A 19,186-nucleotide genomic window follows, 5' to 3' on the forward strand; every position below is an offset into this window, starting at 1 on the left:
AAGTGCCCATCCCTGGGTACACCGCAAACTTCTGCTGCTCCAAGGTGAAAGTGCTTGTCACAGGGTACACCGCAAACCTCTGCTGCTCCAAGGGGAAAGGGCCCATCCCTGGGTACACTGCAAACTACTGCTGCTCCTAGGGGAAAGTGCCCGTCCCTGGGTGCACCGCAAACTTCTGCTGCTCCAAGGGGAAAGTGCTTGTCTCAGGGTACACCGCAAACTTCTGCTGCTTCAAAGTGAAAGTGCTTGTCTCAGGGTACACCGCAAACTTCTGCTGCTTCAAGGGGAAAGTGCTTGTCACAGGGTACACCGCAAACTTCTGCTGCTCCAAGGGGAAAGTGCCCGTCCCTGGGTACACCGCAAACCTAATTTACAAATCAAAGTGATATTACTCAGGAGTGGCTCAACGGATGTGCAGAGACATAATTTTACTAAGCAGGATCAACCCTAGCAGACGCTGTGTCTGGTTTAATGGGGTTGATCCTGTTGACAGATGCTCGTCAAGTCAATGGGCTGTCTATGTAAGGTATGCAGGATGCGCCTTGTCATTAGGGTGACTGTAAAGCCCCGTCCACCATTTCCACCTCTGTCACAATTTTTTTTCGCAAAGGCTTTATAAATAAGGCGCTAGAACCACGAAGGGAATTTATCAATCAATTAAATGCCAGTTACTTTTTTATTTTAGCATAGGAAAGTCAGATATTATGGCGCACGCCATCTCTGACTTTTCTGGCCCCGTTTTGAAAAATGGTTGGTAAAATGGGTGCGGTTTTCATCTTTCCAAAAACTGTATTGATTCATGCCACATATTGATTAATGGCATACATAGCGCTTATAGCTGCTGTGGATTTATTTTCCTGATCAAAAGGCGCCAAACTTTATTACTTTTCATCCAGGGGATAAAACGCCATGATTAATAAATCCAAAAGAACAGCTGGCTATGTTGCCCATAGCAACCAATCACAGTGCAGCTTTTATTTCTATGAGTTCACCTGTCATATGAAAGCAGTGCTGTGATTGGTCGCTTTTGGCAGGGTTCTTATTCATGTTTTTTTAAGGTATTTGCACCAGAAGATGCATTTTCCAAGAAATACCTACTGGTTTGTGGGGGTTTTCTTGGAGAAAATCATAAGATTTGCTATTGCATAATCCTACGTAACTCTCCAGTCTCTTCCTGCAAAGCCGGTGCTAGAACATAGGCTTAGCATCTGTCATACAGGAGAGCTCGGCAGGGCAGGGGTTAGGCGCCGCATGTTTCTGCCCGGTTCTGGCATCAGGTGGGTTAAAGCCAGAAGGGTGGGGGCTCCTGAGAGCCCTCCTTCACCAGGCTGGTCTCAGACAAGGTGGGGGTGTGCCAGCAGCTACCAGTGCCGGGTGTGCAGCTTTACCGGGACAGTCACACATGCAGGAGCCCGGGGGGGCCACAATGTGGCCCCTGTGCGTGGAGCCATGGCACCCAGACTGAGCCCCCGCAATGCCCGCAGGTACCTCTTCCTGTGCACCCTGTGCCTGTCCTGCACCCTACTCTGCTACAACCTCATCCTGCGCGGGGGGCACCACAACATGCACAGCCAGGGGTACCAGCACCTCGGCTGCCCCCCACTGCTGGGGGGCAAGAAACTACTGCAGAAGGTGCTCCTGTGCCCCCACTCCGGAGCTGCACTTACCTTCTCCAACACGGACCTATCCTCCTACCCGGACTGGAGTGGCAAGAATCAGACGGAACCCCCCGAAATGACTGGGAGCCCCCCAAAACCTACCGAGCACCAGGCGCACCCCACTGGGAATAGCACGGCTGCACCCCGATACGGGCACAAGAGGCTGCCCCAGGCCATAATTGTGGGGGTCAAGAAGGGGGGCACTAGAGCAGTCCTGGAATTTGTTAGGGTGCACCCAGAAGTGAGAGCTATGGGCACTGAACCCCACTTCTTTGACAGGAACTATGAGATGGGGTTGGACTGGTACAGGTAAGTGGACATATGATTATCTATAATGCTGGGTATGAATGAGGGTCATCAGATCTGGGGTGACCACTTCTGAAGAGGTATAAAGCTGGATGTGAATGGTGACCATGAGATCTGGGGTGACCACTTCTTATGATGATCTATAAAGCTGGGTATAGATGAGGACCATCAGACCTGGGTTGATCACTTCCAGTTATATATAAAGCTGGGTATGAATAAGGACCATCAGATCTGGGGTGATCACTTCTTATGATGATCTATAAAGCTGGGTATGAATGGTGACCTTCAGATCTGGGGTGATCACTTATGATGATCTATAAAGCTGGGTATGAATGGTGACCATCAGATCTGGGGTAATCACTTCCAGTTATATATAAAGATAGGTATAAATGGTGATCACTTCTGATTAACTGTAAAGCTGGATATGGATGGCGACCATCAGATCTGGGGTGATCACCTCTGATTATCCATAAAGCTGGGTGTGAATGAGGACCATCAGATCTGGGATGATCACTTCTGATTATCTATAAAGCTGGGTATGGATGAGGACCATAGGGTGATCACTTCTGATTATCTATAAAGCTGAGTATGAATGAGGACCATCAGGGTGATCACTTATGATTATCAGTAAAGCTATGTGTGAATGGTGACCATCAGATCTGTGGTGATCACTTCTTATTTTCTATCATGATGGGTATAAATGAGGACCATCAGATCTGGGGTGATCACTTCTGAAGATCTATAAAGCTGGGTATGAATGAGGGTCATCCGATCTGGGGCGATCACTTCTTATGATAATCTATAAAGCTGGGTATTAATGGTGACCATCAGATCTGGGGTGATCACTTCCAGTTATATATAAAGCTGGGTTTGAATGGTGATCACTTCTGATTAACTGTAAAGCTGGATATGGATGGCGACTATCAGATCTGGGATGATCACTTCTGATTATCTATAAAGCTGAGTATGAATAAGGACCATCAGGGTGATGATCACTTCTGATTATCTACAAAGCTGAGTATGAATGAGGACCATCATGGTGATCACTTATGATTATCAGTAAAGCTATGTATGAATGGTGACCATCAGATCTGTGGTGATCACTTCAGATTCTCTATAAAGATGGGTATGAATGAGAACCATCAGATCTGGGGTGATTACTTCTGATGATCTATAAAGATGGGTATGAATGAGGACCATCAGATCTTGGGTGATTACTTTTGATTATTAGTAAAGGTATTTATGAATTGTGTCCCTCAGATCTGTGGTGATCACTTCTGATTATCTATAAAGCTGGGTATGAATAAGGACCATCAGGTCTGCAGCGATCACTTCTGATTATCTATAAAGCTGGGTATGAATGAGGACCATCAGGTCTGCGGTGATCACTTCTGATTATTATCTATAAAACTGGGTATGGATAATGACCATCAGATCTGGATTGATCACTTCCTATTTTTTCTAAAGCTGGGTATGAATAAGGACCATCAGATCTGGGATGATCACATCTGATTATAATGCTGGGTATGAAAAAGGACCATCAGATTTGGGGTGATCACCTCTGATCACTCAACAATTTTAATTGCAGTTGAGATGTTTTTGGAAATGTTGGAAATTTTTTTCATTCTCCTTATAGAAGATTTTCACATTTACCCAATATGGGAACAGTCGTCTGATTTTACCTAAAATTGTTCTGTCTCTTTACATCTGAGCATTTTATTCCTTATCACTAGTAACATACATGACCCATCACCCAAAAGGAATAAGTACAACATACATGACCCATCGCCCATAAGTACAACATATATGACTCCTAACCAATAAGTACAATACATAGAAGAGCAGCCAGCTAGAGTAACCATTACCTGCCCTCACCTCTCTGTATATTAAAATAGAGGATCTAGGAGGTTAACATACATTAATTCCAATGTTGCTCCAATGGTTAACCTGTCATGATTTCTTAAATAGGGAAATTAAGGTAAAAAAAATTTTTTTTAAGTCTTCAAATTTTCATAACTCTTGGGGTCTAATGTGAACCCACCAGAGCGTCCGCCCATACATGTCAAACTTACCCATGTTTCTATAGGAAAACACAAAGCACTCCATATTCAAGAGGGACCATTTTTATTTTTATTTTTTTGAAAGTGGACTTCCCCTTTAAATCTGTTCTCAGTGACAAAGATAAAGTTAGTGTATCTATAAGACATGTATCTGCGGTGTCACATGGGAACAGTGTTGCCAGTTTCCTTTTAGGAGCCCCTGAATTTCTAATTCTCTCAGCTTACATCTCAAGCAGAAGTCATTAAGAATGATTGAGCGCGGTTACCGAGAAGCATTGCTAGGACTGCACAAATACTGCCAGCAAGGTGGCCATTACAGATGGCTTCCAATATTGCATAACGTTCACTGAAAAGCATCCCTGTGGTGGCTTCACCCCAAAATTCCTCCAAACTGGTGTATCCCAGTGCCACGTCTGGCCAAGGAGCTGGGATCACTTAAGGTCTTCTTCATGGACGTTGAGGGTCCTAGATACTTAAAGGGAGTCTATCACCTAAAATGACCATTATACACCCCAAACATGATGATATCCATTACATTCCCCATTTTATAATCTTACCTTTGATATTGCTGTCCGTCGCCTATTCGCTCTTAAAAACACTTTTATTCCATATGCTAATCGGGTTCTGAAGGTGCCCAGGGGCGGCGTTTATGCGGCCGGTGCCCAGGCTCCACGGCGCTGTTCAAATCAAACCCCTCCCCTTTCACCCCTCTGGCCCGCCCTCGGTTCTTCAGATACCATCCTCCAGTCAATGAGCAATCCGGCGCCTGCGCCTGCGCCCTCCATTACTCACTAGGGCAGAGGCAGCAGAGCGTTTAATGCGCATGCGCCGGCCCGTACATCCCGATCTAGCCGGCGGAAGTAAACTGCCAAAATATCGGGATGTACGGGCCGGCGCATGCGCATTAAACGCTCTGCTGCCTCTGCCCTAGTGAGTAATGGAGGGCGCAGGCGCAGGCGCCGGATTGCTCATTGACTGGAGGATGGTATCTGAAGAACCGAGGGCGGGCCAGAGGGGTGAAAGGGGAGGGGTTTGATTTGAACAGCGCCGTGGAGCCTGGGCACCGGCCGCATAAACGCCGCCCCTGGGCACCTTCAGAACCCGATTAGCATATGGAATAAAAGTGTTTTTAAGAGCGAATAGGCGACGGACAGCAATATCAAAGGTAAGATTATAAAATGGGGAATGTAATGGATATCATCATGTTTGGGGTGTATAATGGTCATTTTAGGTGATAGACTCCCTTTAAATAAGTGTAGAAGGAGAATATTGAGACACTGGGTGGGGGAAGGTGGGGTTCCAACCCTAAAATGACCACATAAGGCATTCATTTACGGGGTCTTCTCTTACCACATCCACAGCATTAACCCTTTCCATGCAGTGGATTTACCTTGTGGTAATTGCCTGTAGTCCCTGTCATCAGTCAGTCTTCTATAGACCATTGACTTCCTTTTTATGATATGCGTCAGTCAGATGATGGCGAAGGTTTATGGGTTTTGGCAATAGTTTCCTGACTCTTCACACGCTGCAGTCAGAATATACTGCTGAGATTTCTTGGAAAATAGACATCTGCGTATATACTCATAGAGCCTAATAGAATGGAGAAATATCTATAGATAAATGTGGAAAAATGAAAAATAAAGAGTTTTATGGGATAAATCTAATCACGAGAATTGTAAGATTAGAAACTCATGAGCAATTGTTACCTTTTAATAGACTTATAGGAGTCTTCTCCCCGAAATGTTTTATGATGGATGGAAAGATAGATTAGATAGATAAATAGATAGATACTATAGATACATATTGGATAGATAGATAGATAGATAGATACTATAGATAGATATTGGATAGATAGATAGATAGATAGATAGATAGATATTGGATAGATGGGTGGATAGATAGATACTATAGATAGATATTGGATAGATAGATAGATAGATAGATAGGCTGTAAAGTTCTCCAGCTACAATACATAATAATGTCTCATAGGGAGCTGTATACAGACCTATTATGGAGTTCTGAGTTAGATCATCTACAAGGAGCATCTCTTACCCTGCTGGAGTTTGTCAGAGTAGCACACCAACAGTCCATCTATCTACATAACAATGGCGTAATGCTTCACTTCTCCTGCGGGGGTGCTGCAGGGAGATTGATCACTTGTTTAGAGATGATTTTCATCAGCAGGAGACCCTGTGATCATCTCATTATTGGGGGGTCCTTTTGACCAAAAGAGATTGTCCAAAGTAGACAACTTCTTAAAAAATAAATGGGCAAAAATAACCAAATATAACTTTCTTGGTCCAGATTCCAGTCCACACACACGGATGAAGTCGTCATAGCCCCAGTAATGGAAAGATCCATGTGGATATAGAAATTATACTTTTTTCAAATCCTAGAGTGAAATTCTCTGTGAAGAAGTCAGCCACGTGTGAACATGTCCTAATATCTTACCACCTGAGGTTCTCCATCATCTCTTGAGAGTCTGCATTGTCCACCGCCTCCCGGTTATGGCTGATACTGTGTACAAGGACTCATTCTTCTGGAAAAACTTTCCTTCAGCAGGGACAGAGGTTACAGTGTATGAGAGGGACACAGACACTGCCGGTGGTCATAGTTATCATGTAGATGTAGAAGACAACTCAAGTGGAAAAGTGGATCATCTGTGTTTCCTCTACGCCTCGATTATTATTCATGATGGAACCTTGGAAAATTCACCTACTTCTAGAGAGAAATCGGAAGAAATCATTCTGGTTGCATCAATTATTGCTAATAATTACCCAGATAAGATTATATTTAGGGAATGGTGGAGAATCTTTCTTTTATCCCCCAGGTTGTGTCTGGTATTGCAGTAGTCGCTTGAATGATGTTAAGCTACAATACCAGACGTGACCCAAGAGTGGCGCTGTTTATAGGACAAAGCTGAACATTTTTCTAATCTAAACTCTTTTTTTTTTGGGTGGACATAACCCTTAAAGGGCATCTGTCAGCAGATTTGTACCTATGAACCCAGCTGCCCTGTTACATGTGCGCTTGGCAGCTGAAGGCATCTGTGTTGCTCCCATGTTCATATGTGTCCACATTTCTGAAAAAAATTATGTTTTAATATATGCAAATGAGCCTCTGGAGCAACGGGGGCGTTACCGTTACACCTAGAGGCTCTGCTCTCTCGTCAACTGTGGCACCCTCTGAACTTTGATTGACAGGACCAGGCAGTGAAAACATCATCAGGCCTGGTCCTGTCAATTAAATTGCAGAGGGCACAGCTGTTGCAGAGAAAACAGAGCCTCTAGGTGTAACGACAATGCCGCCATTGCTCCTAGAGGCTCATTTGCATATAATAAAACATCATTTTTCTTAGCAATGAGGACACATATGAACATGGGACCAACACAGATGCCTTCAGCTGCCAAGCGCACATGTAACAGGTCAGCAAGTTTCATAGGGACAGATCTGCCGACAGATGCCCTTTAAGGTCACCAATATTGTACTTTTGGAGAACCCCATTAATTTAACATTATTATGAGAATCAATCAAACTCCCTGACACTGGTCCAAAACTGTAGCTAGGCGATAGCTGCTGGCCATGAAGCCTATGTGTCCTTCGGTGGTCACCCCTGCCAGTGCGATGAAATATACCTAGGGCAGCAACTTGAATTTTTGCCCTGGATGGAGAAACCTACGATGCACTGGCCTTCTGGTTCACCATAAATGGTGTCTGCAGGGAGTTTGATTTCCTGGAGCTCTATAATCCATTCAGTCCTATCTGTAAAGTGATGGTGCCATTATATTAAGGAATTGCTAGTAATGCAGTACCCTAGTTCCATGTCATGTGTCTCCGCACTGAAACCTTCCATTACTTTTTTATTACGCAATGACTTTTGAAGACTTTACGGTTTTTTTTCCCGACTCCTTTCAAGATAAAAACAATATATAAAAGTATAGATTTCTACATAGACCAAGAAGCAAGGGTCTTGGCTGCCTCCCAAGTTCTGTTGTAATGAGCGGGGAATGAAGGGCACACGAGGACCTGGTCTCTCCTGTGATTTATGACGACTGAACTCTCCGAGTCACAGTGTTTTCTTATATCGTACGGTAGTAGTTCTGAGAAGCTGTCACTTTATTAGAAAACCCATTTTCAGATACTCTCATGAGAATACATACCATAGAAGCAAGAAACACAACTACTATGGGGTCCCCCTGTTTTCTGTGATACTGTCATAGTGCCTACTTCAAGCCACCAGTAGGGGGAGCTTACTGCATACATATGTATACATGGGGGATTTCTCATTGTCTTTGCACCAGAAAAAAAGTTGTCTAAGTGTTGTACATTTGCAACTTTAACGTGAAGGTGCGGCCCAACCGATTTACTATAATTTGTGGCAGAAAGTAGCATAAATGATAGACCAAATCGACATAAAAAAGCACTAGCCTATTTTCCTGGCCACCAGAGAGGCTGATGTAGTGTACAAGCACGGCCACCACTGATGGATTGCTGGGTGGTCTGTAACCATGGAAACGAGCAGTGTATAATGTGATAGAAAAATAAATTCAACCAGCAAAGCAGGCAATATGGACAACCACAATACATTAGTAAGTGCCTTGTATTAACTTCCTCTACATGATAAATGCCACTTATTGAAGTGAGACAACCCCTTTAATCATTGGAGAACCCCTTTAAGGGACTGTGATTTTTTTATTTATTTTTTGCCATCTACCACCACCAGCCATAGTAGCTCTCACGGGGGTTGCTTTTTCTCTCACCCCTCCCACTCTAAAGTTTCCATCAATCAGGTGCTTGACTTAATTTATTAACTTTCGAATTTAACATTTTTGCCCACGGCTGATTTTCCACCCATTCCTCCAGTATCTGAGATGTCTCCATCTCCTCCTCAGGCTCAACAAGTGCAGTTTCTTTTTACTAGTTTAGGACTTGAGTTGATCAGTAGCACCATTAAAAGTAAAGAAACATGTCCATCTAGCTGGTAATTAATAGACTGTCCTCCGAACGGATCAATAATTCTGATCCGAGGTATAATGGGAAAATCTATGGCGGACCGTGATTAGATTCTGGCACCAGCGAGGATTTCTCTCACTCGCCAGTTTGTCCTTTGATTTATATCCTCTACATGGCGGATAGGGGCTTCCAATGCCTAGGAGTGATGTGGAATAGGTCAGCCGGGAGCTGCATCAGCCAAGATGACAGTACTTGAGAGGTACTTTTAGCGAGGGAATACGCTGACTTAGGTCACAGAAGAGCGGTATTTTAGCATAGCTCAGGGAGGGTAGGCTGCCAACACTGGAGCTGATTTGTGCTGTCCTAAGGCTTCCCTACTAATGTCCTAGTGATTAAAATCTACGCAGCGTTCAGAATATTCCTGCTAATTGTTCCAACCTGTAGACTACTGCCATCAGTGGGTGACATACGTGTACTGACGACCATAAAAGCTGGTGGAAATGGGGAGCGAACCCCTCAAATACAACACAACCTCATTCACCACCATATCATACTGCTGGGCAGGCATGGCAAAGGCGTAGTTGACCACTTTTTATAATTGGCTTCAAGGAGGTCAACAGTGTGTCACTCAAAGCACGCCATCTTTTTTTCCCCAGGGATTGACAAGTCCTGTTTTTCAATCCATGCCCCCTTTGTTGGCCATGCACACTGCCGCCCCAATGTACGTTTGGACACCAGGATAATGTCAAACATATTCAGGGCTGCAAAGATGTTCCAGGTGGTTTAGGCAGTGCCCAAGAGATTTGCCAACTTGTCTTGGAGGTCTTCACTTTTTCTCTGAGCCTTTGGTACGTTTCCGGAGAGTTGTCAAGTTTGGGTGAAGAGCTGGACATAGGAGGTGCCAAGGGTCGGACACCCAGCAATCTAGGATCAGGGGCCTGTCCTAAGGATAGCCTATCAGCTTTAAAGAACTCATTTAATCATGGCAACAAAAATAAAATATATGAATGGGGTTGTGTTGTTTATGAGGGGTTTGCTCCCCATTTCCAACTTTCTTTAAGGCCGTCCTTACATGTATGTCACCCACTGATGGCGGCACACTACAGAAAGGAGCAATTAGCAGAAATATTCTGAACGCTTTTAATCACTAGCACATTAGTAGGGAAGCCTTAGGATGGGGGATTTAAACACAGTTGCCTGTGATTGGTATTCCTGACTCATTAGCAAGTTTTGTGTTTGTTACTCTGGATTGTTTACCATTTGCCTGTTTTTCTGACTTTGCCACTGTATTCTGATTTTGTCTCTGATGCGACCTCCTGGTAGTTGACTCTGCTTGTTATTTGACCTTTTTTGATAATGGACTCTTTTTGGTATTAGACTTTGCTAGTTTGTGACCTCACCTTTGCCTGCTGACTTTCATTCTGACCGTATCTCCTAGTTTTACACTGCTGTGTATTTGACTTAGCTTTTGGATTCTGATCCTGTTCTGGTTTTGCCTGTCTGATTTTCACCCCTTTCTGTCGAGAGCAATTTTTGGGGCAAGACCTAACATTTTTGCTCCTTCTGATTTTGGTCCTTTGACCTTTTTTGATAATGACCTCTTTTTGGTATTAGACTCTGATAGTTTGTGACCTCACCTTTGCCTGCTGACTTTCACTCAGACCGTATCTCCTAGTTTCACTCTGCTGTGTATTTGACTTAGCTTTTGGATTCTGTTTTGGTTTTGCCTGTTTGATTTTCATCTCTTTAAGTCGAGAGCCATTTTTGGGGCAAGACCTAAACATTTTTCCATTTCTTTATTTTCTGGTTGGTCAATAGGAGACTGTAGCGGGGTACACTTTGGGCACACAGTACACACTAATGCTTGTACTGTACATGTCATTCACCAGAGATCAGAGTACCAATTTTTTTCTCACACAGGAATTACAAAAATGATTTCACCATGTACAATATCTTCTTGCCATCAGTGAGTGAAGATGTTCTTCTTAATATCCAGGGGGTGAAACCCTATTCTGATCCAGTCCACCAGATCCAGATATATGTCATGCACATATACATGACGGGCTGGTTTATTTTAAGTCCAATGGGTGTTGAGCCATCTGGACAGCCCCCTGGTGAAGCAGAATTATGTGGCTGTAAGCAGCTTCCCCTGTGGTGATCACCTCATAGGACAACACCTTTGAGTGAGTCTTTGGCAGAGAGGACCTGCTTTTATCAATAGGCAGGGGAAGTGTCATGTACTTACTAGTCTGTGCTCCCGCAGCAAGTCAGACCGCACTATGGTGGCGCAGATGGGTTGTTCTATTTCTATGGCAAGCTAGCCTTGCTGACAGGGGGGCTGGTTGACCCATTAGGGAGCAGGGACACTGGGCCAATGGCTTGGTGCGGGAGTCACATGCTTAATTAGGACAGGGTATTGAAACAGGCATCTGCTGGCCACAGTTGCCTGTGATTAGTATTCCTGCCTTATTAGCTATTTTTGTGTTTGTTACTCTGAATCACTGACCATTTGCCTGTTTTTCTGACTTTGTATTCTGATTTTGCCTCTGAAGTGACCTCCTGGTAGTTGACTCTGCTTGTTATTTGACCTTTTTTGATAATGGACTATTTTTGGTATTGGACTCTGCTAGTTTATGACCTCACCTTGCCTGCTGACTTTCACTTTGACCGAAACTCCTAGTTTCACTCTGCTGTGTATCTGACTTACCTTTTGAATTCTGATCCTGATCTGGTTTTGCCTGTCTAATTTTTACCTCTGTCTGACTACTCTTTTATCCCATTAGGTTTCGGCCTCTGTCCTTAGCTACGTCAGGGACGTAGTTGTGGGCCGTCATTTAGGGCAGATTGTGCAAGTAGGTAGGGACTGTGGTGTGGGTGTTCGGGGCTGCAATGCTCCCCACCTGTCATTACTAGTAGATCTAGCACAAGGTGGTCCGAGGAGTTTCTTGTGTTGTCCAGGGAAACAAAGAATTACTCTCTTTTTAGATCCCTCTAAACCCATAAGCCCATGGTGCCTACTTGGCAAAGGAGCCCTAGTGGTAATATAGCACTCGCTACTAGAAGTTTATGGCCATCATCCTAATGGAGACTATTGTATATCTACCACTCAGGTAGTCAACCAGAAGAAAGTAGATTAGACCATTGTCCTATGGTGTCTCCACTTGGCCTTGTTCCTGGTTGTTGTGAATTTCTACTTCTTCTGACTATAGAATTCTGATCTACATCCAATCCTAATGTATACAGCACTGGGTTCAAAGCTCTGGGCTATAAAAGAGTGTACAGAAGAGTTTTGAGCTTGAGCTCCACTTATTCCACTGCTCTCAAGAAGTCATCCTGATCTACTAAGCACATTCATGAACCATGCTGCTGTTTGCCTGCTAGAACGCACATACAGGCACTATTGTGCCAGCCGAAGCTTTGTCTGGGAGGATGGTTGTATACGGTGCCTCATGAATACGATATACTAGTCATAAATAATTTATTAAATAAGGAGTCCTTGGGAGTTTTCAGGTGCCTTAAAAGATTACTCATTTCTTGGCATTTTCTTATAGATTGTTATATACCGTCAGGGAATATAAAGGGAAATTACTTTATTTCTCATTGGCACGTGGTTTGTTATAGGCTTTTTCTGATAATGTAAAGGTTTTCTTCTTGTAGAGGTGAATTGTGCAGAAGCTGAACAATAATCTCGCAGTAAAGTCCATTTCCTGCACATATAAAATTGCATAGAAGTTCGAATGGCTCTCAAGCCCCCAACGCCATCACATTCTGCAGTCTTGAGGAGTCTGTGCGGATAGATGAATGAATATTTAACAAAATGTACTTATTCAATAAAATAAATCATTGTATGATTAAAATTAGATCCAAGAACCCGAAAGATGTTTTTGCATTTTATTAAAGGGGTTATCTCATGAAAAGTATTACTATGCAATGAATAGGACATTTTGAAAAAAGTATTATTGTAATATATATATGCCAAAAAGAATCGTAACTTTTTTATGTACATTACATTTTCCTCTCTGGCAGCACCCCTGCTGTTTATCCTTCTGGTTCACCTTCTCCTGCATTAACATGCTAAGTAACTTCCCTGTTCCGTCATCCCTTCAGTGCTTTTTGAGCTGGTGCCCACCTGCAGAAAGGGAAGAGAGAAATTATACAGATAATGCGAGGGAAAAAGGATGAAATAGTGGTGTGAACCCCTTCAAACATCTTAAGAAGACTCTAACATAAGACTGGATAAGACTATGCAGCCATGGCTTACCGGAGACATGGGCCCACCGGGGTGGTAATAGAATTGACATAGGGCTAAATCAGGGAGCAGAGTTAGGGACTCTGAGTAAGGGTTGTGGTCCCACAGGGAATACCAAAGTGCTACCCTCCAAGTAGTCTCCAATAGTAACAGTAGACACGTAGGTGATAAAGCACTCCCAATTCACGGTACCAAAGCAGCAGCCAGGAGATGTAGTTGAATGGTGAAAGCCTTGCATAGTCTACTCATGAGCAAAGAGCAGGCCAAGGTCAGGGCAGGGAGCAGGCAGGAGAACAAGACAATCTGATGTCTATGTTAGCCCACAGGTATTAGCTTGGGGGCAGATCCCACCAAAATTGACTGAATATACTAAAAAATATCTCTTATGACCAACTTAACCAACGTTCAAGGCCAGAGCAGTGTGGATCCATAGAGACTGGGAGTTTGTTCTTGCTTATGACCCACAAGCAGAGTGAAAAAATGCAGGAGGACAACCAGGACACTGGGCACCTTTGTAGGTGGGCCAGCAGATTGTTACATAATAAACCATTTGACCACCAGGGACAGGACATTGCACCAATAAAAAGACATTTTCAGCCTTGCCAACCCAGGAGTGGACCTCTGCCCATTAGACTGTAATATTATCCTAGTTCTTCAGTTGGGAAGAGATTCTTCACTGACAACCTCATGGATTCTTACCTTTAGGCTATGAAAATACTGACGCACCGGGGAGGATATACTCAAGTGGGTGTGACTAGGAATTGCCTTGATAATGGGTTAAGTTGGTCATTTGGGATATTTTTGGTAGATCCAGTCAATTATGGAGGGATCTGTCCCCAAGCTGATATCTATGGTCTATCATAGACATCAGACAAACTTAAGAATCTTGTCCCTCTCTTTTTCTAAAAACAGACTTGTGTCAAGAGGGTTAATATGAAGCTGGGTTGAGTTGATTGGATGAAGGTTTATATTTCTGTATGTATCTATGTTTGGCCTGTTAGCATTTCTAGCAGGATCTCCCTTAGGTCATCCATTGTCACCTCATTTACAGTAAAATGTGGTTTGCACTATTATAAGACCCACTGCCCGAGCACATCCATTCCCTAAGGCTTGCTGCATATAGTCTTAAGTAGAAACACGTCTGAGAAGTGGACAGAGACATAGGATCCTACCAAAGAGGAGAAACAGGGACGTTACTGAATATCAGATTCATCCTCTAGCTTCCTAAAATGGATTTTCTAGGTCTGTAATATTGATGATCTACCTTTAGGATTGGAGTGGTCTGACTCCCAGGACCCCCACTAATCACTGTTTTATTAAGTTGCTGCGCTTTGGAACAGGTATCACAACAGTACAGCTCCGCCCACCGTGTAGTGACCGTGAATGGTACTGCATGGCTGATCCCATTTAAAGGGGTTGAACATGGACATATCCCCTTCTTCCCAAACTCAGCCCCTATGACATGAGCATCAAAGCAGCTTTTTCTGCAGATCTGGTGATGTATCGGGCTCTCCATGGGTAAGCTAGACGGAGGCTTCCGTCTAGCAGTGAGGCCGGTGACGTCACCAGCATTAATGGGCGGGTTTTAGAGCTGCCCTAGCCTGTAAAACAAAAAAGCCCAAAAAAAAGCACTGGAGCATGAAATGTCAGAGAGGCTGAGTGGGCGAAGAAGGGGATATGTCCAGGTTCAGCTCTGAACTCAGGACAACCCCTTTAAGTAAATAGAAGCCGCACCGCAGTACCATTCACGGCCACTACCAAGTGTCTACCCACCATATGGGCCAGAGTGTGTGCTCCATTACTGTATATTAGAGCACAATGAAATTACAGGGCCAGGGGAGATACCTAGACCTATCAATCAAGGGGGAAGGGGAGAATTTTTCAGGAATGTACAACAGAGGAACATAAGGCATTATTTTATAAGCAGGATCTACACTACCATTGTGCCTGGACTAATAGGGTTAGTCCTGCTGATAAATGCTCTTGTTTTTTGAGGCACTGGCTTACAGGGTGGCACTGTAGATGCTTTTCTCTTTTTTCCTGATGTAAAGCTATTTAAGTTTAGCTTTAGATGCGAACAGAGAATGATTTTACCTTAACTAAAAGTAATTAGCTGATGTGGATTAGGAAATAAGCGGCAGCCAAAATTTTTGTCGAAACTTTCACAAAATTGTCAATAATTTAAATATGTATTTCATAGTAATTAATAACTTGTCCCCTGCTAATACATAAAGTGCATTTTTTGTGTTGCTGTTTGGCTGGCTGCCATTAAGCATCTTAATTGGTGCTGCGATTTCCCACTGTGCTAGAGGGGGAGAAAGCGTTGCTTCATTCAGCGTTTAGTTACACGTCTGCTCACATGGCTGCAAATGTGAACATGCTATGAAATTATAAAATAACTTATCATTTTGCAAAGAGTTGAGCAGTGTCTGGTCTTATGGGTGCCTCTCTAGTAAAGGGTTGTAAAGGAGACACCTCTAGCCCCTAATCCTACCCTTGATTTGGGCATTGTATTGTTGGGAATCACATGGTAACCCCTTTCTTTTCCATTAGACTTAGACTTGAGTTTCATTGAGGGACGTAGTAAGGGACTAAGTGGCTTATTCAGTCCACCCCCTAATTGCTGAAGAAGGAGCAGGCTGTACCCACAATTTTTAGCGCCACTCAAGCAGAGAAAGCAAACATCATCCTAACTGATGGCTTCACATGAGTGGCTGCAGTAATTTCCAGTCTGCTTCTTGCTCAGTGTGGATGCGCAATACACGGATAAATCTTCATCCCGACAAGCTTTTGATTAGGAAATAATTGCAGCAGCTGTAGCTTATTATGAGGTTTTTTAATGAATGTAGCTTGCTTTATCTAGGTTGGAATTTCACCTCAGATTAATTACTTTGAGACAAATTAACTGCGCATAAATGCCTGCCTAAGTAAGGCAGAGGCTGGGGTAGTAGATGGCAGCACACTCACATCTACAGTGGATACTCTATCTGTTTTAATGATTTCCAGCTCCGCCGGGTGCTAAGATGGCTTTATGTATTTAAATTCTGCTTCTCCGGTGGCAGACTGGCAGGGTTTTGATTAATTAGGACTAGTCCGAGTCACGGGTGCAAGCAGCTGTCACTGCCGTGAACAATAGCTTCAGCCGGTCATATATTGTGTCTGAGCATCACATGGATCTGACCCTTTAACAGCTATGAATGAAGATTCCTATGAACGTGTTGAGGACCATGCGTATGTGTTGTGATCATGAAGCTACAGCTGGGTGCAGTTGGCTCTGTAAGAAGCAGTGACCATGACTGGTCGTGTGATCGGAAAATGAAACCCATCTGCAATCTGCAGGCTGGTTCTGATACCGTAAGGTCACACACCCAGAGATGAGCGAAACTATTCTATATAATCAAAATTCTAGCCAAATTTTTCAAAAAATTCAGATTTGTCAGAAATTCTTCCAGAAAAATTTGGGCCAATTGCAAGATATTTTTTCCTTACAGAAAATGCCTAGTAGGTTTGAGGAGTCTTATAGGCCAGGCAATGCTCCTCTGGGTTTCTAGGAAAAAGATAGGCAAATTAGCTTTCCATCCCGAAGAATAAAAGAAGGCTATTGGTGCATTCATACGTGGATTTTATTGATTTGCCTCTTACCTGGCTAAGCCAGTTCTTTCTGCTCTGCAATTAGGGACAATCACCCTGAAACAACTGCAGATGAGATGCTGACTTAGCTATTATCCAAGTTATGTTTAAAAGGTTAAGCATTGACTTTTTTTGGGGGATTAAAAGCTAATTTACATATCTTTTCCTAGAAACCGAGAGGAGCATTGCCTGGTCTTTAAGACTTCTCACACCTACTAGGCACTCTCCATAAGGAGAAAAGTACTACCGATTTGTACCAAAATCAAATATCTTTGACGATTCACACAAATCAGAACTGAACGAATTTTAAGAAATTGGCTCATCCTGAGTACTAAGCTATAATAAGGCTTCCATAGAGCTGCATAGGAACTCTACTGTACTCTGATGTCATACAAAGTTTTATTTTCTTGGATTGCATATGTACACGTCCTCCATCAGACTGTAACTATAGAGGTATTCTCCCCAGCGGTATATCTCAGTAAGTATAGCACCCTCTACTGCAGCACATGATGGTCTACAGCTCCATACTAGGGAACCCATTTAGCCCATATAGCCTTTATTGCTAGATCAATATATGTGAGCCCTTCAAAGACCCACAGCCCTAGCTTTGACCTAGATCAGAAAATGATGAAATCCCAATAAAATTGACAGTGGGATTTACTATACAAAGTACAGTTGCCTCCTGGGTGATGGGACATGTGTATATATGCTCTACTAATTATGTTCAAATACTCAAAGGTTAATACTAAAATAAGCTCAATTGTTGTTATAAAAAAGGATGTAAATTGGGGAGGACCATTGATATTTTTATTAAATTTCAATTTTCTTCTTTTCGAATACAGAAACCTGATGCCTCGATCCCTGGATCACCAAATTACGGTGGAGAAAACCCCCAGCTACTTTGTGACGCGGGAAGCCCCTCGTCGGATTTCACACATGTCACCTAGAGTCAAACTGATTGTGGTAGTCCGTAATCCCGTGACCCGGGCAATCTCTGATTATACTCAGACTCTATCCAAAAAACCGGACATCCCCAGCTTCAATGAATTAGCTTTCCTCAATAGGACAAGTGGAGAGGTGGATACTTCCTGGAATGCTATCCGGATTGGACTCTATGCTTTGCATCTTCAGCCCTGGCTTAGTCATTTTCCAATATCCCAAATGCACTTTGTAAGCGGAGAGCGGCTGATCACAGATCCAGCCGGGGAGATGGCAAGAGTACAGGACTTTCTTGGCCTCAAACGTCTGGTCACAGAGAAACATTTCTACTTTAATAAGACTAAGGGTTTTCCTTGCCTCAAAAAGCCTGGTGGTGGAGGAGCACCACGTTGTTTGGGTAAATCAAAGGGTCGGGCTCATGTACAGATCACCACTGACGATATAGAACAATTACGAGAATTCTATAGACCCCATAACATTAAGTTCTATGAAACTGTTGGGCAGGACTTTCACTGGGAGTAGGATATCAATCAAAAACTGTGGACAAAGGCTTTCAAGAAGAAAATTATCAGAAAATAGACAAATTGATAGATAGCTTTACCTCTGGACAAAGTGACGATACAGAGAGGAATAGACTTAACAAAATAGGAATTTTAGATTTTTTTTGTTTAAAGAAGTTTGGATCAAGAAGGAAACAAGATGTTAATAGGTCTTAAAAAAAGAGTCTAGAAACCTTTACGTCCTAAAAATCTTAAACCATCATGGATGGACTTGTCCCAAATATCAAGGAGACATAAAGCACAATGCACTTTGCTCTTCCACTTCAAGGACTAAAGAACATGATCTATTAGATGAGGCCAGAAGCTTCAGGACAAGAAGGTCCCAGAACCTAAGACTCAACAAACTATTCATGCATTCTGGTCATTCCATGTTGTTCTCCAATAAAGGAAGTTCTAATTATCTGAGAAAATCTCAGAAAAAAAAGTTTTATGTAAAAGATTGTAATGATAAAATAATAATAATTATTAAAGGATCAAATTCTAAAAAAAAATAATGACCAAGGGTTGGGATTTTTGTCAAGATCGAATTGCCTTGAATTTTCTATTCTTCAGGTTCATACATGTGGAATGTCAAATTTTAGAGATGTCACCAATGACTGCATTGGTGAAAGTGTGGTGGAATTATTGGCTAGCACATGGGCATGGCATGCACTTGTAAATGTCACTGCCGTGCTTCAGATGCTTTGCTCTTTCATTAATTTTGCAAGATGTCCATAGAAAGGTCCACTCCGTTCCATTACCCTAAAGACTATTAATAGTCAACATCACTTCAAGTGGATCTGTCATATCTAAGTAGTCTCATGGAGCTTCAGTAGGAACAAATGCCTTTCC

The 19,186-nt window shown here is 43.0% G+C and overlaps 1 protein-coding gene across 1 annotated transcript; it reads left to right on the forward strand.

Moving 5' to 3' along the window:
• The first annotated feature begins 1,251 nt into the window (after positions 1-1,251).
• On the forward strand, positions 1,252-18,800 carry LOC122945496 (heparan sulfate glucosamine 3-O-sulfotransferase 2-like). The gene is made up of 2 exons (XM_044304559.1): positions 1,252-1,967; positions 17,699-18,800. Exons 1-2 carry the CDS (start codon positions 1,252-1,254, stop codon positions 18,315-18,317), a joined length of 1,335 nt encoding a protein of 444 aa, XP_044160494.1. The 3' UTR covers positions 18,318-18,800.
• Positions 18,801-19,186: the final 386 nt, after the last annotated feature.

Source organism: Bufo gargarizans, chromosome 8 (genome assembly GCF_014858855.1).
Source record: "Bufo gargarizans isolate SCDJY-AF-19 chromosome 8, ASM1485885v1, whole genome shotgun sequence".
NCBI lineage: Eukaryota > Metazoa > Chordata > Amphibia > Anura > Bufonidae > Bufo > Bufo gargarizans.